At 46.7% G+C, this 23,852-nt stretch overlaps 1 protein-coding gene across 6 annotated transcripts in view; it reads left to right on the forward strand.

Moving 5' to 3' along the window:
- Positions 1 to 23,852, forward strand: part of LOC140389878 (uncharacterized) — a 148,980-nt gene that overhangs the window by 108,432 nt on the left and 16,696 nt on the right. For 5 of the 6 annotated variants that reach the window (XM_072474476.1, XM_072474480.1, XM_072474478.1 and 2 more), the window contains 2 exons: positions 999 to 1,052; positions 6,840 to 6,932. In XM_072474476.1, the coding sequence (XP_072330577.1) occupies positions 999 to 1,052; positions 6,840 to 6,932 (147 nt within the window). The remainder of the gene's footprint in view (positions 1 to 998; positions 1,053 to 6,839; positions 6,933 to 23,852) is intronic. The other variant, XM_072474479.1, reaches the window with a different exon arrangement.

Consider the following 23,852-nt stretch of genomic DNA (forward strand, 5'->3'; position numbering starts at 1 on the left):
AGTGGAATGGTGGATTCCTGCAGTTTGCTCCACGTACCAACTCAGCCAGGAAACTCTTAACAATTCCGCTGGATAATGAAGTTCACCAAACTTGAAACTTTGATGTCTATATTGTGATTTTGGGCCACACATATAAACCTTTCCTTATTTGTCTGTTTGCAATCTTTTTTGTTTCCACCTATTTTCTCAATGCTACTATGTGCCTACCCCTCTCAACTCTTCTTTCTTCCTCCTAAATATTCTTCTTCTCCTCTGCACCTCTCTGTATAGAGATCAAGACTCATTACACTGACTCATAACCCAGCCCATTCTTTCCTATGCCCTCAACATTATGCAATACTTTACATCCTGCAAAACTCATTTATTCTTCTTGTTGTTTAAACCAACAAAAATTTTACTAAATCATTATTGTCTGATTTATCTCATCCATTTTACTCTTCTCTACTTTGGTGAAGTTTTGCACCGCACTTCTCCTAAATTTCTGATCAAAAAGAACATTCGACAGACAATCTTTGCAAGTAGAGATTTTGCAGATAGTTAAATCTATATCATGACCTCATAGTATAATTCCTGGAACAGATTTACTGGGATTCAGGACCAATGTTCACATAACATAGAAACTAGGAGCAGGAGTAGGCTACTCGGCCCTTCGAGCCTGCTCCGCCATTAAATATGATCATGGTTAATCCTCCATCTCAATGCCATATTCCCACTTTCTCCCTTGATACCATTAAAATCTTTTAAAAATCTATCTCTTTCTTGAATACTTTCAGTGACTTGGCCTCCACAGCCTTCTGTGTTAGAGAATTCCACAGGTCCCATAAGCGGTGCATCATTGAATTTTATAAAAATAACAAATTAAGTTATGAATTATTTTTTGTGCTTTTATCTAACACTTTGCATCGTTTAAGTTTTTTTGTTTGCTAATTGCATCATCTTACTTGAGATTAACCTCTTTAATCGGAAGAATATCATTATATTTTGAAATAACATTACAGGTGACTGGGCAAACCATTACCAAAATGACCAAGGAAAATCAAGGGACATTAACTGTAAGTTTTTACTCTTGCATTTTCTTTAGCAAGATGTAAAGAATGCTGGACATAGCACAGCTATTGATTTGTGAGGGGCTCTTTAAGGCCTGTTAAAAAATCATAATTGAAAGTACAGTGGAGTTCAGCTGCAATACAAACCTGTTGGGTTCCTTTTTCATTTTGTTATTGATATTTTATGAAAACCTTTAATAAAATTTAAAAAAAAAAAGATACCAGGGCCGCCATCATCCCCAACCATCAACCACGACTACTGATCCCCCTTCAGGCCTGCTCTAAGACATTCTAATGGTTCCAATAGTCCCAAAAACAGCTAGAGGGAGAGACCCTAACTAGGAGAAAAGACAAACTTGAACCAAAGGAAGAGCCAGAAGGAATCTAGTTCTTCCCATGATAACAAGAAGTCTGCCTGGGTCATCAAAGGGTAAAAGCACGGATTCTTAAATTCAATTCGAAAAGTAAAACCCAAAATGGATTAGATCTAACTGGGGGTTGCTGTGCTCAGTCACAGTGAGGACGAACTTACCCTACCAACCCCAACCATCCACTCTTCTCCCCAATCCGGATCCACTCACCTTCCCTCTAAAGGAGACGGGGGTGATAGTAATGTACATCCCCAACCCCAATCAAAAGGATTATAAGACATGACAAGGCATAACAACAATTAGGGGTGAAACTGTGCACAATTCCCATTTCCCATATTCGACTCGACATAAAGTTTCTAAATCAGGACAAGCAACAGTACGGCTCAGCACACCCATGCTTCACACTCCATTGTAGGAAAAAAAACAGCAATAAAACACAACAACATGATCAACAGGGAGTCATGTTCAGCATGGCAGACGAGCTGCAGGACAGTCCTCAGGACAAAGACATCTTCCCGGTCGCACAAAGAAAGCAAAAGCCAAGGATAAAGCAGGATCAACGAGCACTCTTCTATCTTAGTAACAGCCTCTTATGTGGGACTTTATCAAATGCCTCCTGAAAGTCCATATAAACATCATCCATAGACATTCCCCTATCTACTACCTTAGTCTCCTCTTCAAAAGATTCAATTATGTTTGTCAGGCATGACCCGCACTGCAGAGCCGGGATTTTCTCCGTTGGCAGCCATCACCTGAAGCAAACAACACCACCAAGGCGAGGGTCCGCTCCAAAGCAACTTCCCCACTGCAGGCAGGGCCCCACCCCAACAAACTCCAGCTGCCACAAACAGACAAGAATTTTAGCATTTATCTTGGTTCTTTCTTGCAAAGACACTGACCAAACACTTCCCGTGACATAGCACAGGCCATGCCACCGAAGAAAAGACAAATACAAAATGTTGGATTAAAAGATGAGCAGAGCCAGAGCTCACAAAAAAGTAGCCACTCCCATGCTCCAACTATTTCTAAGTGAATGACTTGAATTCAGAAACTCAATTCAAACTGGTGAGTTTCGCAGAGGATATCAAACTCGGAGAGGATATTAAAAAATTACTTGCACAAATGTGTAAATGGGCACAGCAGTAATAGACAGAACTGTAAATGACTGCATACTGGAAGAAAAAGGCTGACTTAAGTACTCTATTAACAGGGTTACAATAGTTAAGGATGAAGTTGAAAGAAACCTATTTTCTTCAATTAGTGGAACAGAAATTTACTTTGTAAATAGCTACTGAACTCTATGATCAAAACAATAGGGCACCAGTCAAAAGTTGTCATTCTCAAATTGTGGTCAGACAATCGGCGAGATTTTGAGCCCCCCCCCAGCCCATGACATGTTTCTCAGCAGCAGGAAACGGCCCTCCGTTGGCCAATGGTAGAATCCTCTGGTCCCTCCGCTGTCAATGGGATTTCCAATTGGAAACACTTCCTGCCTCCTAGAAACCCAATGCGGTGGTGTATCATCATCTGGACCAGAAGATCCCGCCAGCCACAAGATCTCTCCCCATGCCATATCTTGGGGTAACTAAGAAATCTTAGAGGTGTAGAGCACGGGGTGCAGGAAAGGTAGATTTGCAATACAACTTTAAACTGAACTATGGGAGGATGACATTGATCACAGGATATAGACCGTTTGGAGATTTGGGCAGAGAAATGGCAGATGGAGTTTAATCCGTACAAATGTGAGGTAATGCATTTTGGAAAGTCTAATACAAATGGGACTAATTTATTTATTTATTTTAAATTTAGAATACCCCCAAAAAATATTCCAATTGAGGGCAATTTAGCATGGCCAATCCACCTAGCCTGCACATCTTTGGGTTGTGGGGGCGAATCCACGCAAACATGGGGAGAATGTGCAAACTCCACATGGACAGTGACCCAGAGCCAGGATCGAACCTGGGACCTCAGCGCCATGAGGCAGCAGTGCTAACCACTGCGCCACTGTGCTGCCCACAAGTGGGATTTATACAGTAAATGACAGAACCCTTGGGAGTATTGACAGGCAGAGAGATCTGGGAATACAGTTCCACAGATCACTGAAAGTGACAACACAGGTGGATAAGGTAGTCAATAAGGCATACGGCATGCTTGCCTTCATCAGTCGGGGCATTGAGTATAAAAATTGGCAAGTCATGCTGCAGCTGTACAGAACCTTAGTTAGGCCACACTTGGAACATTGCGTAACATTCTGGTCGCTACTCTACCAGAAGGATGTGGATGCTTTGGAGAGGGTACAGAAGAGGTTTACCAGAACGTTGCCTGGTCTGGAAGGTATTAGCTATGAGGAGAGGTTGGATGAGCTTGGATTGTTTTCACTGGAACAATGGAGATTTACAAAATTATAAGTGGCGTGGACAGAATGGATAGTCAGATGCTTTTTCCCAGAATTAAGTTAATTACTAGGGGACATAGATTTAAGGTGAGAGGGGAAAAGTTTAGAGGAGATGGATGAGGCATTTTTTTACACAGAGGATGGTGAGTGCCTGAAATGGACTGCCGGTGGTGGAAGTAGATACGATAGCGACGTTTAAGAGGCATCTTGATGAACACATGAATAGGATGGGAATAGAGGAATACAGACCCCAAAAGTGCAGAAGGTTTTAGTTTCAATAGGCATCATGATCGGAGGGCCGAAGGGCCTGTTCCTGTGCTGTACTGTTCTTTGTCCTTTGGTGCAAACTGCTAAAGAGCACTTCAAGAGTGATTGATGCATAGATTTGACTTATGCGTAATGTATTGGAGGCAATTACCTTGCAATTATTTGAATAGAGTTAAATGCGTTGAGAGCAAACTGCAGGGTCTCATGAGATGAATAGCCTAGCGTGAACTATAATATTCTTGGTATTATTTGATTAACACAGAATATTTACAGAGTCTGCTGAGGTTTGCAAAACAGGAGCATTATTGAGAAACATCTTATTATGCTGGCTGCATCTTGGAAGATGCTGCAAGAGAGAGCAAATCATGTGATATATCATCGCTTCCTGTGATGATGTGCACAGTATCTGATTAGCTTATTACACTGTTCAAATTAGCCCTTATACTACATCTACATCTCTCCCCCCAGTCTCTGATTTTCATTTTTATGTAGTGAGCAGCAGGAGTCTCCAGGAATTGAAGTTGAATCTCTGGGACACTGCTGTGAGCAAGCCCCGGAGAAAAACCATTGCGGAAATTGAAAAGGAATGTGTTTTTCTTTCAATTTTTAAATTACATTAGTTACAAAATTATTGGCGATGGGAAAGAACGGCTGTTTGACTCACACTCCAGTGTCATCGAATTGGAAAACAGTCTAATTGGTGTGCAATGGCCGGGCTCATCAGGATTGGGTGCATTGGCCAATCAATGTGCGGGAGTAGGATACTTGACGTTAGGAGGTTGTGTGATAAAACCTCCAGGAATACGTTCAACCAGAGTTGGCAAATCTAATTTTGAAGATCAAATAAACCACAGCTTTACTTCTAATGTGTTGCAGTCCTTAATCATTTTTCATTTTCCTAGGTCCTCTTCTGTCCTCCATATCTTTTTTATAGGGCCAACCACTGTGGCGATTTCATTAGCCTACCATAATGGGTCCTCTTCTTCTTTGAAGGGGATTGGGGTATTAATCCTTAGATGGTCTCTCAGATTCTGCTGGGCAAGAGGGGAATTAATTGGCAGATGACTCGGGTTCATCATTCAGCTTTGGGGGTTGAATGCAGCATCTATGGCTGGTCTGATTGCAGATGACTGCTTCTGCGGGGTAGGAGGATGCTTTTGTGTGGCTTTTGACCAGTGCCAGTCTGTTCCATCTCACCTACCTTGCTTTGATTGGACAAGGTAGGACCATGGATTGGGTCAGTGTCTGTTCAACCACTTGCCCATAGTGAGTTTTGTCATGGACCCAAACTGTCTCTCCAGGTTGGAGGTCTGGCAGGCTGCGGGTCTTGTGGTGTTTGCCATAGTTCCGAATCTGGCTGAAATTATATTTTTCCTCTTTCACTCTCACTTTGTCCATACTTCAGCTTATGCTTTTGGCATGTTTGTGTGTGGGAGAGTAGTGAGTTAAGTTCCCATGACCTGATGCTAAACCATTTTGGAGTGATGTTGAACAAAATAGCTCAAAAGTGCAAATTTGATGTCATCATTCTTCTCCAGCAATGCTTTCATGGTACTCGCTCCTTTTTCAGCTTCACCGTTGACTTGAGGGTATCTTGGAGGGAGCTGGTAGTATGGGCAAACCCATACGATGCTGTGAACTCTTCAAAGTATTAATTGGCAAACTGAGGTTCATTGTCTGAAATTATACGGTCTGGGATTCAATTTGTTGCAAAAATCTCCTTCAGCGGTCCAATTATTCCTTCAGAATTTTGATCCTGCAGTTACTTGAATTCTATCCATCTAGAGTAGTAGTTTACAATGATATAGAACATCATACCTCTATGTTCAAAAAGGTCCACCCCAAGACGTTCCCTTAGTCTTGATGGGAAGGAAGATGACATCAGTGGTTTTGTTGTGTCCTGATGATGAATGGCACAAGTGATGTATCTTGACATCATCTCCTCCAGTGATTTTGCGAGACCTGGCCACCAAGCAGAATATTTTTCTCTGGCTCAACATTTTGTGATGCCCAAATATCTGTGGTGCAATCGAACATGCAAATTACGACCAGGAATAGAGTAGGCCACTCAGCCCCTCGAGCCTGCTCTGCCATTCAGCAATATCATGGCTGATCTAATTTTAACCCCAACATCATATTACCGCCTAACCCTGATAATCTTTCACCCCCTTTCTTATCAAGAATCCATCTACTTCTGCCTTAAAGATATTCAAAGGCTCGGCCTCAACCACGGTGGAGCAGTGGTTAGCACTGCTGCCTCACGACGCCGAGGATCTGGGTCACTGTCCGTGTGGAGTTTGCACATTCTTCCCGTGTTTGCGTGGGTTTCGCCCCCACAACCCAAAGATGTGCAGGCTAGTTGAATTGGCCACGCTAAATTGCCCCTTAATTGAAAAAAAAAGAATTGGGGACTCTAAACATTTTTTTAAAAATGCAGGATATTTACTGAGTGCTGAGATATGGCAACCAGGAGCCTTATTGGGAAACATCTTATTGTGCTGACTGTACCTTACATGAGGTTACAAGAAATAAATCAAACCAAGTAATATTGTGTCACTTCATATTACGCAATTAGAATTAACTCCTTATACCACATGAGCCTCATTTATATTTAACTTGTGTCAAATTTGGGAACGCCTGTGAAATGCCTTAGGATGTTTTGCTACATTATAGGCTCTATAAAAATTCCTGTTACTGTTGTATTTTTGTGAAAAATTAATTTTTCAATCAAGCGTTAGTGAATAATTCTTTGTCCTTCAGCAAACCGGAGAAGGAAATCAAACAATGACTGCTCAATGGAAGAGATCAGTTCCAAAAGACCACGATGCGGTGAAACAAGTACAGTACTTCAAAGTATTCAATACAATTAAATATTTAAACAGAATGTGTGCAAAAAGATGGAATTTAGTGTCGGAGCTAATTTATGAGTCACCATGATATTAGTCATTAACATGACATTCTAAACTACAAGAACTTTGCTTATCAATGTGTCAGAACTCCTAAGATTACATTAAGTCTGGAATGTACTTCATGCACCTATTACACCTATTTTCAGTGATTTGCTTAGATGTCTTAGAGAGGCATTGTAGGAAGATAAATATTATCACTAAATGAAGCATTGAGAAGGGGGGGGGAGGATTTAATGGGGCCCGCAATAACAGAAAATGTGGTGGGTGGGATAATTTAATTAGGCGGGAGCTGAGATTTTGCTTTTCCGCTGGCAGGTTTGGGTTTGGAGGTGAACTCAGTGGAGTGCTTGTGGCAGACTGGGTTTCATATCCCATGGTGGCTTCCTACTTATAATATCAGGCATTCCTCATGGCATATTAAAACATTTTGTAATCCATATGCCTTCATGATAAAGCCCCGCGGTGCACAAATATCTCTTGTCATGCGGTCATTTTAGTTCAAAGGCGGCACGGTTGGTTTTGTGCAGTTGTATGTGAAGTCAGCTGTCTTCCTTGTTGAACTCCAAGACACAAGGGAGGGGGCAGGAGACTGAGAGCTTGCTTGGACTGATAAGGGTGAGATGTGGAGTGGGGTTTGGGATATGGGGAGGGAACCAAGGGAGGAGAGACGATGAGATTGGAATGGTGGACCTAAGTGGGAAGGCCCTGGTGGGAACAATCAGTCAAGGTAAGAAAATTAGGGGTTTAAAGGGTAGCGCTGGTACTGTCCACGTGTGGGTCCATCTCAGGATGTAGGCTGGCAGAGTGCTAACAGTGCTCTGAATTCACTGATGACATTTCAACTATCCCAAGCTGAATAGCCTGTGATGTACGCAAAGTACTGTACTGCCGAAAAGACTGCAAGCAAGTGCCGTTCGCAGGCTGAGAATCCTTGCTCTACGGGGTCTAATACTCTTGAGGCATAGGCTACGGGTCCTAAGTGATCGTGTCGTTCTTGCAGGAGTACTGCTGATAGGGTTCGGTTGGTGGTTGCTACTTTTATGGCAGAAGGCAAATCTGGGTCTGGAACTGGTAAAGCGGGCGCTGTGCCTAAGGCGTATTTTAAATCATCAATGGCGTCTGTGTGTTGCAAAAGCCATTCCCATGGGGTGTTCTTTTTAAGGAGCTCTGAGAGTGGGGCTGCTTTAGTGGCAAAACCATCTATATAATTTCTGCAATATCCTACCAAACCTAGGAATGACTGGAGGACAGTGACATTTTGGGGCAGGGGCAAGTTAACGATGGACTCGATTCGTTTTTGCATGGGTGATGAAGGTGCCTAAATAAAGAACCTTTTCCTTTAAAATCTGGATCTTTTTGGGGTTGACCTTATATCCGATCGATTGCAGTAGGCCTAGTAATTCCAATAAAAGCTCTACGTGTTCCTCTTTTGTGTCCGGTTGCAGAAGCAGATAGTCTACATATTGTATGAGGCATTCGGGTCGGGAAAATTTAGAAAGTCCGTTGGACAATTGGCGGTGGAAAATGGAGGGGGAGTTATGGAATCCTTATGGGAGGCATGTCCACGTGTACTTCTTCCCTTGAAACGTAAATGCAAACTTATACTGGCAGGCCTTGCCTAATAGGATGGACCAAAAGCCATTGCTGATGTCCAGCACTGAAATATTTTGCCTGTACTCCCTGTTTGAGCATTATCTCAGGATTTGTGGCAACAGTGGGGGCTGCTAAAGAGGTTACCTTATTAAGTTCTCGGTAGTCGATCGTTAGTCGCCATGAACCATCGGGTTTTTTTACGGGCCAAATTGGGGCATTATTTGTGGATGCAACAGGCCGAATTACTCCTTGGTCTAACAAGCTGTTTTAAAACCTTTGAAATCTCACCCATGGCTTGTTGTGGGAAACTGTATTGCTTTTGCAGCTTTGGATCGGGACCTGAAATCTTTTTTTTAATGTAATTTCAGAGTTCCCAATTCATTTTTTCCAATTAAGGGGCAATTTAGCATGGCCAATCCACCTAGCCTGCACATCTTTGGGTTGTGGGGGTGAATCCCACGCAAACACGGGGAGAATGTGCAAACTCCACACAGACAGTGACCCAGAGCCGGGATCAAACCTGGGACCTCGGTGCCGAGAGGTTGCAGGGTTAACCCACTGCGCCACCGTGCTGCCAAGGACCTGAAATCTTTACTGTGCCTGGGATCTTTCCACAGTCATGTTTGTGTTGTGCGAACAAAGCTTTGTGTTTTATGAGGACCTCTCTAATCGTCTGGTCTGCACTAATTGTTTGTGGATTAAAACAATAGTCCCCTACTGAGCAAATCCTGTTTTCATAATCTCCTACTGTGAGCGTAGCGGGAGCCCTAGCTGTTTTGACCATTCGCCAGACACATTTGTTTACTGGGGGGTCAAACGAATGGTTATGGGAGCTCTTAAAATCAATGCCTAGAATGTGCTCGGCTGTTTGGGGTGTCAACTAAAACGACGGGGTGTCTGGTGCTAATGTTCCCTATCTGAATGGGTACGGGAGCTGTGATATATCCTTGCTGTATGTGGCCGGTGAATCCACTCAGGGTGATGGTGTCTGTGGTGGGCCATTTGTCACGTTGAAATATGGTGGAGGTGTTTAAAGTGGTGCGGGATCCTCCTGTGTCCCAAAGGAAATCGACTGTATGTCCCCGGACTGTGCCTGTAACTACTGGTCTCCCTGATTTGTCCCAGCATGCGTCACAGACCCAAGTTGGGGAGTCCGAACACCGTCAACCTGTGGAATTAAACGCTAAGTCGTCTGACCGGGTGCTAACATTATGCATGGGCCTAACATTGTTCCTAGGTGGGGGGGTTTGGTTGTTGGTATCGGTGCTGGTTCGGGGGGTTTTGTCGGCAGTTGTGGGCGTAATGTCCCATGTGGCCACAATTGTAACAACCTCGTGGTGCCTGTGCTCTGGGGTGCTGTCCCTCATGACTATCCTCGTTTATCCTTGCTGGTTCCTGGCTAGTCCTAAGTGGGTGCATGTTTGCTTCTATCTCGTCCTGATCTGTCTGTCGGTGTAGGGTTTGTTCCCATGAGTCGTTACAATACCCAAACTTCATTGTGTGTGTGGTCTGCGGAGTCGTAGTTTACAAAAGCCTTTTGTCCTGCGTCTGTGACATGCAAAATTAAGGTGCGGGACCAGGTGTCCTCATTTAGGTGTGCGCGGTTCAATTTTCCGTAAACTGCCATAAAATGAATCCATAGGCAACCGGCAAAATCGTCGGATTCTCTCCCTTCTTTTACCTGCAGTGATTTAAACCCTCGAGTGGATCTCCTTTGTTATACCTGATGGCATCTAATATGGCAGTTTTCATTTCCTGTAGGGTTCCTCCTGCTACATTTTGGGGTTCGGGCAAAGCTGATCTTACGGACTGGCTAAAGCTCATAACTATCAGCTTTACTTCCTCCCTCTCGTCTAGGCCGTACATAACTTTTTGTTGGCGCACCTCCTCAAAGAAGCTGCGCGGGTCTGCGGTGGGCTGGAATGGACTAATTTTCATGCAAGCTTCTCTTAATTGGGTTATGGATAGTGGGGTGGTGTAGACAATATCAGGCTCATCCTGATCCGATGACTTGCGTTGTGTGGTAATCGGATTCATGGGGGTCGAATTGTGAGTGGGGGGTGTGTGCTGCCTGTGCAGTCGGTGCTGCGGGTGCTTTTCTTTTTGAGGCGTGGGGGGCTCGATTTTGATTTCCCGTGTCCTCTAACGTATCTTTGGGCTCTTTCGTTTAACTCTTGCCAATCGGGAGCATCTTCCTCATCTAAATCCTGCCCGAAAGTGTACATGAAGCCATTCTGTACTGAGAGTAGCGACTGTAACTTTTTTACTGTCAGCATTTAGCATGGTCAACGGTACTCTGCCTCTGTTCCGTACTGGAGCTGTGGAGCGCTCTCAAAGCTGCTTTTAGATCTGCACATTTGCTACTTAGCTGGGCGACCTGTTGTTCTGTTTCCTCTCTTACCAGGACTGTGCGCTGTGATTCTTGGTAGGCTTTATCGTAGTGGGTCTGGAAGCTACTAAGGTGAACTAGACAAGATTGATATGTGCATTTTACATCGGCCATTTCCTTATCATTTGCTGCTAACTGTTCCCGGAGTTGCTCAATTACCTTCTCGCTTTCATTACTGTTTCCCTCTTTCTTTTCTTCCTTCTCAATTAACTGCCTAAGGAGCGTCTTCACGACCTCGGGGCAGCACGGTAGCCTTGTGGATAGCCCAATTGCTTCACAGCTCCAGGGTCCCAGGTTCGATTCCGGCTTGGGTCACTGTCTGTGCGGAGTCTGCACATCCTCCCCGTGTGTGCTCCGGTTTCCTCCCACAGTCCAAAGATGTGCAGGTTAGGTGGATTGGCCATGATAAATTGCCCTTAGTGTCCAAAAGTGCCCTTAGTGTTGGGTGGGGTTACTGGGTTATGGGGATAGGGTGGCGGTGTTGACCTTGGGTAGGGTGCTCTTTCTAAGAGCCGGTGCAGACTTGATGGGCCGAATGGCCTCCTTCTGCACTGTAAATTCTGTGACCTCCTCTGTGCCCCACAACTGTGCCAAACAGGACACTATTGCCATCGGCTTTCTGACTTTCCCTACATTTTTCTCGTGGACCTCACTTAGGTACTCCCACCAAGTTTATCCTATCTTTCCTGGACCTGACTCATCACTAGGGCAAAGATTTGACCAAAGGGGCCATCCTTTCCCCTTTAAGTATTTCCTTAACTCTTCCTCCCATATGGGGCATTGCTCTGTTGGTCGCTGCGACCTCGGGTTCCTGTGGATTCATCAATCTTTCCATTGCTTTAGGGGACATTACTTCTCTTATCTCTTTCTCTACTTTTAATTTGGGACAGAGGAATAAGGTGACAATTTGAACAGCAGGTATGGCCTAAGCTATCTTCCGGCTCACAATCCCTCGATAGTTGTACACAATTCTAACGAGGTTACCTTACTCTTCCTGTTAGGTACGCATGTGGGTTAGTACACACTTCCGAAATTCGGTTATTTGGTCGATATGGGATTTGCACTTATGGTTCTTTCTCTTTCTTGCAATTGGATTCAAAGTTTGTGGGTTCCCTCAGAGTGACAAAGTCACTTCTAATCGAGTCCCGTCAGAGGTCGGCAATAATGTTGCTCGTTTTCGATCCCAACAGCGTCGCCAATACTGTTGCTAATATTAATGATAATGTTGGTGAACCACAAGCCTTCCCTTATATCGATCAACTGACCACACAACCAGTTAGTTAGTTCAAAAGATGGTTTATTTACATACACAAGAGTTACCTCGACATGCAAACACAATATCTACTACAAGTTAAACTACACTGATCAACTACAATAACCTATACTTAACTTCAAGGCGACCGGCACTGTGCAAATGGATAAGGTCTTTATCTGGATTTCACTTGGCTGGTTCAAAGAAAGTGGCCCTGTCTCTGTTGGGTTCATCCGTCAGGTAGCGATTGTTGGTCTTGAACTTGGCTGGCTGTTCCTGCTACAATTGGGTGGCACAGGCCGGATCCAAAAGAGACGGAACACATGACTGTGCTGCCTTTTATTCCTCTGGGATTTCACGCTCTTTGGGGCGGTCCTTAACCTTGGACCCAATAGTTCGACAGGGCTCTGATCACTGTCTTCGATTTCGGTCAATAAAGGGACGGGTGCCTTGGTAGCTGGGTGGGTCCTTAGCGGTCATTGACCGTGGCAGTTGGGCTTTCTGAGGGAGTGGCACCGATCAGTCTGTGGCTGTACCGGTTTCTTGATTGGAGTTCTATTGTCCTGGGAAAATGGGCCATTAAAACGCAAACGAGACGGGGGGGGGGGGTTTCGATCAGGTCTGGTTACCTGTGTTTCAGATACACATAGGCTTTGTATCTGTCTGAGTCCTGGGTTGGCCATAATACCCATGGTCCTTTGCAGGTGGCCATCTTAGATGGCTACAATGCCAACTAAAATCATGTGGCCAGCTTATCACCTCCTCGGGCAGTGGAATCCCTTGATCAAAGGCACTTGGTGCCTGATCGAGGGACTAGACATCTGGAGGAATTTGGGGTGCCTGATGCCCTGATATGAGAGCCATGCCACACTACCCTTGCTACCGGCCCCCTGCACCCCTCTCCTCATGACCCTCATCTGGTGAACCAACAACAGCGCCACACTACTTACCTGTGGCCTGGTCCCCCCTGCAATCACTCTTATATAGCCCACCCATACCTGCTGTACTGTGGACTGATGGCGTGTTACACCGGCGATAAACTCCCCCGAGTGATCGCAAGTGTTTCCCATGTACGCCACCAGCACTTTAAATTTTAATTGCAATCGCTTGGGAATCAGCAAAAAGGACCAGAGTGGAAGTGGCTCCCCCCTCCTGTTCCTCCATCGGGAATGGTGCACCAGTTAAAATTCTGCTCTAACATGCTTAAGTATCACCCCTAACCTTCTTTGTGCATTTAATTCACATCTAATACAGAAATCTAGAAATTTCCTAAAACTCAGGAGCTGAGGCTGAGCTCCCATTTTTGTGAGGATCTGTTTGTGACATAAATCATAAACAATTCATCACACATTTCCTTCTTGCCTCAAGTTGCTGGGGTCTTCACTCTCTGCTAATTTCCCACTAAATTCTGGGCCAATATAGTGCAATTAAAGCAATGTGCAGTAGAGGGCAACATGTCATTGATCTGTGCCAGTAGAATATTCTTGCATTAGCATTTAGTTTGTATTTTCATATTGACATGGTGGAACTTCATCCTTGGATTCAGGTTATAAATATGTGACAGAAAAAAATTCTAAAATCACATATGATAAAGAATGCTAAACCTTTGAGCTGAGGGGGATGAAGAAAGGTTCTACAATTCATGGGGACTGTTTATCATGCACTTTCGAGAATTGGTTGCCATTGAACATTAGTGGGGAAGGGGGGGATCGGATTATTGTCATTCTTGATTACACTATTTACTGATTGACTATTAATTTCCTTTTTAACTTTGAATGTACGGGTGATGTTTTGGTCTGTATATTGAATGGGGTGTGGTATGCGGATTGGTACAGTATATGTTTTTGTTTGTTTTCTTTTGCTGTTTATTTGATGAAAATGTTGAAAATGTGTAGAACAAAAAGAATCCTAAACTTACTCTTTACATGCTGACTTTTAGGTTCGCGGTACTTCTAAAAATGTTTTACAGGGGGCAGCACCGTGACGCAGTGGTTAGCATTGCTGCCTCACGGCGCCGAGGTCCCAGGTTCAATCCCGGCTCTGGGTCACTGTCCGTGTGGAGTTTGCACATTCTCCCTGTGTCTGCATGGGTTTCGCCCCCACAACCCAACGATGTGCAGGGTAGGTGGATTGGCCATGCTAAATTCCCCTTAATTGAGGAAAAAACATGAATTGGGTATTCTAAATTTATAAGAAAAAATAAATGTTTTACAGGGCAATGCATTAGAGATGAAATGCAGTCAAATTTGTTACGTGGAAAATATTCAGATGCCTCAATTAAAATGTTGAAGGGTTAACTTTTTGACCTTCTTTCTGCCAGAGCCTCAGAACATTTCTGGAATCATAGAATGATAAAGCACAATCTGTTTCAAAGAGCAACCGATTAGTCCCTCTCTCCAACTCTTTCCTCGTATTACAGCGTTATTTCCTTTTCATGCATGTATCTAATTCCTTACGGAAGGCTACTGTTGAATCTGTATCCACCTCCCTCACAGGCAGTGCATTGTAAATCCTAACCATCCATTGCATGAAAAAGAATGGCTTCTGTTCTTTTACCAATCACTTTAAATCTATGCCCTCTGAATATTAACCCTGAACTGGAAACACTGGATGAAACTTTCTGCCCTCCCTTGTGGCATCTTTGGAGGTGGGGAGGACAGTTAATCAGGCGGGATTATGGCATGTGGATTAAGTCAATGGTGGAACGGGGGGGAAGGGAGGGGGGGTGCACTGAACCAACCACCTTGCCCTTGCTGCCGACCCTCTGCACCTCCCTTCCCCCTCAGTCCTCACCCCACCAAACCCCTCCAGCCATTACTTCCCTCTGACCTGGATGTTATTCCTGCAGCAGTCGCCACTCGCCAATGATGCAGCTGAGCAAAATAACTGCTACCCTCTGATTGGCTGACAGCTCTCAGTAGGCAGGACTTCTCATCCCCATGGTCCTGATCCAGTGGCTGGACCATCCCTGGCTGCTCAACTGCCTGATTGGCTCATGATTCATCAGGCCTTTCCCCAGAAAATGCACAGTAGATCTGTCACCGGTTCTCCAGCCAGCAGGTAAGATCCCTGTTGTTTCCACAAGATTCCACCTATTTTCACTGTATTTACTCTATTTAAACCCTTCAGAATTTTAAATAGCTCTACAAGTCTCCTCTTAGCCTTCTCAAGGCAGCGCTTGAGTTTGCATGAAATGTGAGGCAGGAGGGAGATTATGGGTAGCGAGAGCCTGGAAGTGAAGCAATAAGGATAAGGGCAGGAAAGAAAATCAGGAAACAAATGAATTCTTTGTGGAACAACATAATTAAGCAGCAATCTTTCATATCTGGAACTTCTGACCGACTGCCAAACATATAAAACTAATTATTCTGCTTTATTGTTCAGGAGACATACAATTTCCCAAGATTATAATCAATTGGATTTGATTTATCTGTAAGCCTGTAACAAGAATAGCACAGGCCTTTAATCTGCAGAAAACACATTTAAAGTGGCAGCAGAAACCTATTTGTAGAATGCTGAAAGTTGATGCCTTGCTGTGAATGCCCTTCTACATTTACCGCAGCTACCAGTTTACGTCATAAATTCACAATAGACGTAGAGCAGTTCCTCAGACGGGATAACATCAAAGATAAACTTGAGGCGAGCAGATGAGGAAGACCCCAGGATTGTTGCCCTTCTCTATGCTGAATTATTTGATCTCTGCCAGGGAGTGGTAGGTGGGCTACGAGTATCGTTGAACTAAGGAGAGTTGAATATCAATCCGCTTCCACACAATTGGTAATTATGAAGTGACCTCTGCTGGAGAGTGTGCATGTGAATGTCAACAGAAGACAGCAGAGAGCCTAGATGTGATCAATAGCTGACTGACGTTTACAGCTTCATGAGGACTGGGTACTTAGGGCAGATGCTGGCGAGTGACTGGTGTCTGTGGAGCCACTCCTTAACCTGAACTAACACGTTTAGGAAAGAAGAGAAAATTGGAGAACAAAAACTCAGTAAGTCTCTTTATCACTTTAATTGATGGGGAGATGTGCATTATTAAAAAAGAGAAAGAATGCGCAGCACGGTGGCACAGTGGTTAGCACTGCTGCCTCACGGCGCCGAGGTCCCAGGTTTGATCCCGGCCCTGGGTCATTGTCTGTATGGAGTTTGCACATTCTCCCCATGTTTACGTGGGTTTCGCCCCTGTGGTAGACTGTGTAGAAGTATTACGGTACCTAGTAATGCTGGAACACCATTGGTAGATAATGTATGTTTCCCATTGGTCAAGCTGTATGGTAGCTCCGCCCTGCAAGGCGGGGTATAAGAGCCCGTGCCGCCCAGCAGCTTTCTTTCTGTACCTGAGCTGCTGGGGGAAACATTGTAGCCACCCGAGTTGGCCACTTCCCGACTTAAAATGGAGAACAGCAAAAGCTGAAGGGAAATTCAGCCAACACAGGCAAAAACTAGCAGGTGCAAGTTTACTGTGTATTAGACTCTGCAGAAACCCAGACAGCATCGATACAAGCAGCCATCTGCATAGTAATGTAGCAGCCATCTTCATAGTAATGAGCGATCCCCGGGAACAATCAAAACATTTTAAGGTAAACAAAGCCAAGCCAAATTCCTCAGCGCCAGCAGGAGCCAACACAAAAGAGGTTAACGGACACTTAAAGACCGCCCAACGATCAGGGAACCGCTCCAGCATTGGAGAAATCGAACCAAGTGATTGGAACGAAGTCCAATCACTTGGAACCAGGTACGGGGTCCGCCCCGAAGGGCGGGAAGCCCCTGGGGACTATAAAGTAAAGCCCCCAAGTTCAAATCGTCCTTCTTGACAGGGTCACTCAGCAACACGAAGCAACCCCTGAGAGTGAACTGTCCAGCGGCCTCCAAGCAAGTAAGTCTCAAGTCAACGCTCACTACGAGATAGGCGCTCCGAGCTACCAGTCCACACCAGCTTTGAATCCCGCAGACTCAGGACCTGAACGAAAGGCCATTTGTTCCCCTGACCTGGTGGGCCAGTCCGAAACTAAGTATAGGCCTGTTAGTGATAGAAATAGCTTAGAAAGTAGAGTTTATACATGAGTAGTGATTTACTGTGTCTCATAAATGTACATTGATTTGAATCTTACTAATTGGTGTGCTGAGTTATTGATCATTACTTGAACTTGAACCTCGTGGCGGTATAAAGATATCTGCCGACTCTAGAGCAAAGGTTATAAAACAGAGCCAATTGAACCAACCAAAAGTTAGCAACATATTACTGGCGACATCCTGATGGGACCCGATCTAGAAGTGGCTTAACCACTCCGGGAGAACCCAAAATTTGAATTAGAAATCCAATTGGGAACAGAAAAAAACACAAGTGTTCAAGCAGTTCTGATCAATACTCATAATTCGGAAGTGTGTTAATGCATGCGTAACTAACAGGGCTATAAGGTAAACTGATAGATTTTTGTTGCGACAAAACTGTCGGGAGTTTGTATTCCGGAAAATAGCGAAAGCCGTACCCGTAATTACAGCACCGCCTTAGTACCCCTTATTCCAAATTTTAAGATAGTATTTAGATAGGAAAGATGGCAATGCAGGCAATGCAACGCCTCATGAACCCTGAAGAATTTGTGGTCGCAGCGACCAGCAGCAGAGTAGGACGGTGTCCCGTTTGGGAAGAGGAAATCAGAAAGTACCTCAAAGGGAAAGGATAGCCCCTTTGGAGCGAATTCTATGAAAATGAGGAAACAAGGGCGAAGTTCTCCGGTATCGGCGCCAAAAATGGCGCAAATCAGTCGGGCATCGCGCCGTTCCAAAGGTGCAGAATCCTCCGCATCTTGGGGGGCCGAACCCCAACCTTGAGGGGCTAAGCCCGCGCCTGACTGATTTCCGCCCCGCCAGCTGGCAGAAGTGCCCCGCCAGCTGGCGCGGAAATTACATTGCCGGTCGGCGCATGCGCGGGAGCATTTGCGGCCGCTCACGGCATCCCCGCGCATGCGCTGTGGAGGGAGTCTCTTCTGCCTCCGCCATGGTGGAGACCGTGGCGAACGCGGAAGGAAAAGAGTGCCCCAACGGCACAGGCCCGCCCGCGGATCGGTGGGCCCCGATCGCGGGCCAGGCCACCGTGGGGACACCCCCCGGGGCCAGATCGCCCCGCCCCCCCCCAGGACCCCGGAGCCCGCCCGCGCTGCCTTGTCCCGCCGGTAAGGTAGGTGGTTTAATCTACGCCGGTGGGACAGGCATTCTAGCAGCGGGACTTCGGCCCTTCCGGGCCGGAGAATCGCACGTGGGGGGGCCCGCCAACCGGCGCGGCGTGATTCCCGCCTCCGCCGAATATCCGGTGCCGGAGAATTCGACAACCGGCAGGGGCGGGATTCACGCCAGCCCCCGGCGATTCTCCGATCCGGTGGGGGGTCGGAGAATCTCACCCCAGGTCCCGGGAGTATAGGACACACATGGTAGGAGAACCTGAGCGAAATCCATAAGAAGCTTGGGAAAAGCTCGCAAGCCGATGGCAATCGTGTCCTGTTTGGCACAATTGCGAGGCACAGAGGAGGTCGTTCGGTCGCTCCGCAGAGAGATAGAGGAGGCACATCGAATGAGCAAGTTCGAGTGAGCGAGATAGAGAAAGAGAACCTAGAATTAAGAAGGAAGTTAGCAGCAAAGGATGGAGAGGTGGATGATGCCAAGTGGGCACACCAGTCTTGTCTTGCGCATCTAAGCAGCTTCCAGACACAGTACGAAAAGGCCTAGCAGGACACGCAACGTGCAGCCCTGGTAAGAGAGGAAACAGAGAAACAAGGAGAGGCATTGCAAAGGCAGTGTAGCGACCTGAAAGTAGCATTACGAGCACTCCATACTACCACCACGGAGCACAGACAAAGCTCACTAGATCACGTAAAGTGCCGGAAGCAGATTGCAGAACTGCAGTCTTTACTTTCAGTTCAGAATGGGTTCCAGAGCACCTTTGGATCCCAGTTAGATACAGAAGACGGCCCGGATTGGGAAGAATTAAATGAGACCGCGCATAGGTATGTTCAGGGAACATGTGCACAAGGAAAGCCCCAGAAGAGAAAAGCGCCCCAACCCCCCACAGAGCAAATAGTTCAGGCACCAATGAATCCAGTAAGCACCCACTGCATAGTCACATCTGAAGGAGACACGGAATTCCTGTACACGACCCCCTTAACCGTGACCCAATTACGGGTCGCGTGCGAGAAAATCACACCATTCCTCCCCACCTCAGACCCCCACCACTTCTTTGCCAGAGTAAAGCAGCAGGCGACCATGTACGGCCTGGACGAGCGTCAGCATGTGAAGCTCACAGTTTTGAGTTTAGACCCTTCAGTCGTAGCAGCCCTTCACGACCCACAGAATGTAGGAGGAGGAACCCTTGAGGAAATGCACGCAGCGACCCTAGATGCGATCGGCTACAACAGAGGTGACCCCGTAGAAGGCCTGAATAAGTGCAGGCAGGAAAAGACAGAACACCCCACACCGTTTGCTGGACGCCTGTGGATCCATTTCACAGCCGTTTTCGGTAATTTAGACCGCGGCCATTTGTCCCAAGACGGTATGGCCAAATGGACCCGCACCCTTATCTCCCATGCCACAGAGGCAGGACAAAAAGCCTGTACGAATTATGACCCCTCAGAGGAAGCCCACAATGAGAAATGGGTTTTTAAAAGATTGTCCCGCGCCTGGGAGCAATCTGTACAAAACAAACCCGCAATTAGGAAACCCGAAGAACAGCAGGAAGAGCGGGCAGACACGCATCCAGTTAGGACGCACCAGAACCCCGCATGGGTAAACGAGGGAAATAGCCCACAGCAGCCTAAATCCCAGAGGTCATGTTACAACTGTGGGCAGTCAGGACACTTCGCCCGAGATTGCAGGAGACCCCCACCAGCTAGACTAGCCCCCAGATATGAAAGAGAACACCACCCACAGCAGCTACAAGGTCCCAGCTGCCCCATGCAAACTGAGCGCTTACCCACCACTTCTCATCCAGCGTTACCTCAGCAAGGCCACTTCATTTTTGTTTCGCTCCTCCTTCCTCTTCTTCGGTCGCGCTGCACTCCCTCCATATGGTAGTTACACCCCAGTCCAAATGTGATTTACAATGTCCTGTATTCTGATGGAACCTGCAGCATGTTTAATGTTGTTTGTAGTGATATTGTTAAATGTTGTTTGTAAGATCGGAATTTTTTTTCCACGGCCCCACGCTTTATTTGTCTGCAGAAACCTCTGAGAACGTGCCCGCACACTCATCGGCCGAAACCTCTGAGAACTTGCCCGCACGCGCATCGGCAGAAACCTTTGAGAGCTTGCCAAACCCCCGTTCATAACTGCCCTTCTGGTTCGAAGGTAGAACCTTTACGGCAACCCCCCACGATGACTACATTTCTTGCCCGTGCTTGTCGGTTGCTCAGGCAGTGGAGAAACGGCATTGGGACCCGCCCTGCCTGGGAACACCCCCTCTGGTCAGCTACGCTCAGGTAGGGGAGAGACACGGCATTGGTCGCCGTCCTACCCGGGGATTCCATCCAATTCTTACCCGTCGCGGCTCATACGCACCTCATTTCGGCACTTTTGGTTCAAAAAGTTTTGTTTTGTTTCAGGCGACCCTTACGTTGCCATCCCTATGCTATTTACATGCTCAAACATTTGGATGGTAAATCGCACAGCCTGCGAGACGGCTCCCACTGTTTCAGTATTTTTAAGTGTGTCTTGTCCTGAATATTCGGTTTAAAAAAAAAATGAGGGAGTCACACATGGTGACAAATTGTAAAGGGAGAATTGGCACTGAAGGACAGACATACTAACAGACGAGATATTAAACCAAGATAGTAACAGACACTATGCTTGATCCCACAGACCCCCGGAAGCTCCAGGAAAAGATACAAAACAAAGAGAAGAGAAAGAAGAAGAACCATGAGGGCATCCTCCGTGTTGCTCATCACCCTAATGAACATTTGGTTGCGCGCGAACGCGAACCCCCTGACCCCAAACCCGCCCGCCCCCCCCCCCCCCCCCCCCCCAGCGGTTAATGATTCACTTCCCCATAGCACCCAGAGCCCAGTCACAAGCGACACCACACCATCTTGGTGTGATAGGTTTATAACCTGGTACTCCCTGTCCTACTTAATAGAATCCCTACTAGTATTGGCGATACTCTGCAGCATCGTACAGGCTATCCGTATGAGGAAATGGCGAAGGAGAGCCTACCGTGCTCGCACCCCGGTATATAGGATATGATCCAATATTTTCGGTTATGACCAGACCCCCGACCTCCGCGATCTATAATAAAGGACATTTGTTTCAGTTCTTTTTGTGAATAACGAAATGTGTTTCATGAGCGATTGTACAATCCTGAGCTTGACTGCCAAGCCAGGAAAAATGTGAATAATGCTGCTATGATTTTGTTTGTATCATTAAGGAAGTTAGTATGATTGAATGTTTGAGTGATTGTAGTTTAGTGAGGACAGTTAGAGGTACCGTTTTTTTAATTTTGTAATGCATGTTCCTGTTTTGACATAGCGCCACTTAGAATGTTAGTTAAAAATTTCTTGCATAGTTATGGTCAGTGTAGAGGCCATAGAAGAGTGCTCGCCGGGTCAGGGAATGAAGACAACGCAGTTATGTGATCCTTCACGCTTCGCGTTAGGATCACAAGGAGGGTGTGTAGCCACCCGAGTTGGCCACTTCCCGACTTAAAATGGAGAACAGCAAAGGCTGAAGGGAAATTCAGCCAACACAGGCAAAAACTAGCAGGTGCAAGTTTACTGTGTATTAGACTCTGCAGAAACCCGACAGCATCGATACAAGCAGCCATCTGCATAGTAATGTAGCAGCCATCTTCATAGTAATGAGCGATCCCCGGGAACAATCAAAACATTTTAACATAAACAAAGCCAAGCCAGAGTCCTTGGCGCCAGCGGGAGCCAACACAAAAGAGGTTAACGGATATTTAAAGACCGCCCAACGATCAGGGAACCGCTCCAGCATTGGAGAAATCGAACCAAGTGATTGGAACGAAGTCCAATCACTTGGAACCGGGTACAGGGTCCGCCCCAAAGAGCGGGAAGCCCCTGGGGACTATAAAGTAAAGCCCCCAAGTTCAAATCGTCCTTCTTGACAGGGTCACTCAGCAACGCGAAGCAACCCCTGAGAGTGAACTGTCCAGCGGCCTCCAAGCAAGTAAGTCTCAAGTCAACGCTCGCTACGAGATAGGCGCTCCGAGCTACCAGTCCATACCAGCTTTGAATCCCGCAGACTCAGGACCTGAACGAAAGGCCATATGTTCCCCTGACCTGGAGGGCCAGTCCGAAGCTAAGTATAGGCCTGTTAGTGATAGAAATAGCTTAGAAAGTAGAGTTTATGCATGAGTAGCGATTTACTGTGTATAATAAATGTGCTTTGATTTGAATCTTACTAATTGGTGTGTTGTGTTATTGATCATTACTTGAACTTGAACCTCGTGGCGGTAAGATACCTGGCAACTCTAGAGCAAAGGTTATAAAACAGAGCCAATTGAACCAACCAAAAGTTGCAACAACATCTAGCTTATTAAAGCCTTCAGTTGGACTACAACCTCGCTTTAGTAGTCATTGATAGTGCATCAATTTAATAAGCTGGATTTAAAGAATGGATCTCCAAATCAAGCCGGAGTGTCAAGCACTGGCTGGCGTGCTTCAACGGCTACCTCGGAACGCAGAAAACACACCCACAGGAGAACAGAAACTGCAGGTCCTGCACTCGAGGGTGAGCCCAGAAGTCTACAACCTCATCGAGGACACGGACGACTTCAATGCCGCGATGGAGTTGCTGAAAGGACACTACATTCGCCCTGTAAATCAAGTCTACGCCCAGCATCTACTAGCGACGAAGCAACAAATTCCTGGTGAGTCACTGGAAGAATTCTACCGTGCGCTCCTGGTGTTGGGAGAAACTGCAGCTACCCGCAAGTTTCAGCAACCGACCACATTGAACTGTTGATTCGGGACGCTTTCGTTGCGGGTATGCTGTCCTCTCAAATCCGCCAGCGTTTGCTGGAGAAAGAGACTCTAGGCCTCAAAGAGGCACGGGCCCTTGCCTGGATGTGGCCTCCCGAAACGCCCGCGCCTACGCCCCCGACCGCGCGGCAGCCCCCTGGGCAGCGTGTAACCCCCCTACAGCCGACTCCGAGGCATCCCACATCCCCCCACAAGCTTGCGCTGCAAAACGGCCCGGCAACCCCGGGGGGCCCCGCTGCTATTTTTGCGGGCAAGCCAAACACCCCCGACAGCGCTGCCCAGCCCATTCGTCAACATGTAAAGGGTGCGGCAAAAAGGGCCATTTTGTGGCGGTATGCCAGGCCCGGGCGGTCGCTGCGGTCTCCGGAAGCGAATGCGGGCTGCCACCACAACCCACTCCACGGACCCCGTGCGGCCAGCGAGCGCCGCCATCTTCCTCCTCCAGGGCCACGTGTGGCCTCCGGGCGCCGCCATCTTGTCCCGCTGATGCCACGTGTGATAGATGGGAGCCGCCATTTTGTGCACCCACAGCCATGTACGACCAATGGGAGCCGCCATCTTGGGTGGACTCCCAGGACCCCAACTCGGCTGACCACACACCGCCTGGCGAGGACACCCAGCTGCTGCCGCGGTTAGCCTCGG

The sequence above is a fragment of the Scyliorhinus torazame genome, chromosome 14 (assembly GCF_047496885.1).
Source record: "Scyliorhinus torazame isolate Kashiwa2021f chromosome 14, sScyTor2.1, whole genome shotgun sequence".
NCBI lineage: Eukaryota > Metazoa > Chordata > Chondrichthyes > Carcharhiniformes > Scyliorhinidae > Scyliorhinus > Scyliorhinus torazame.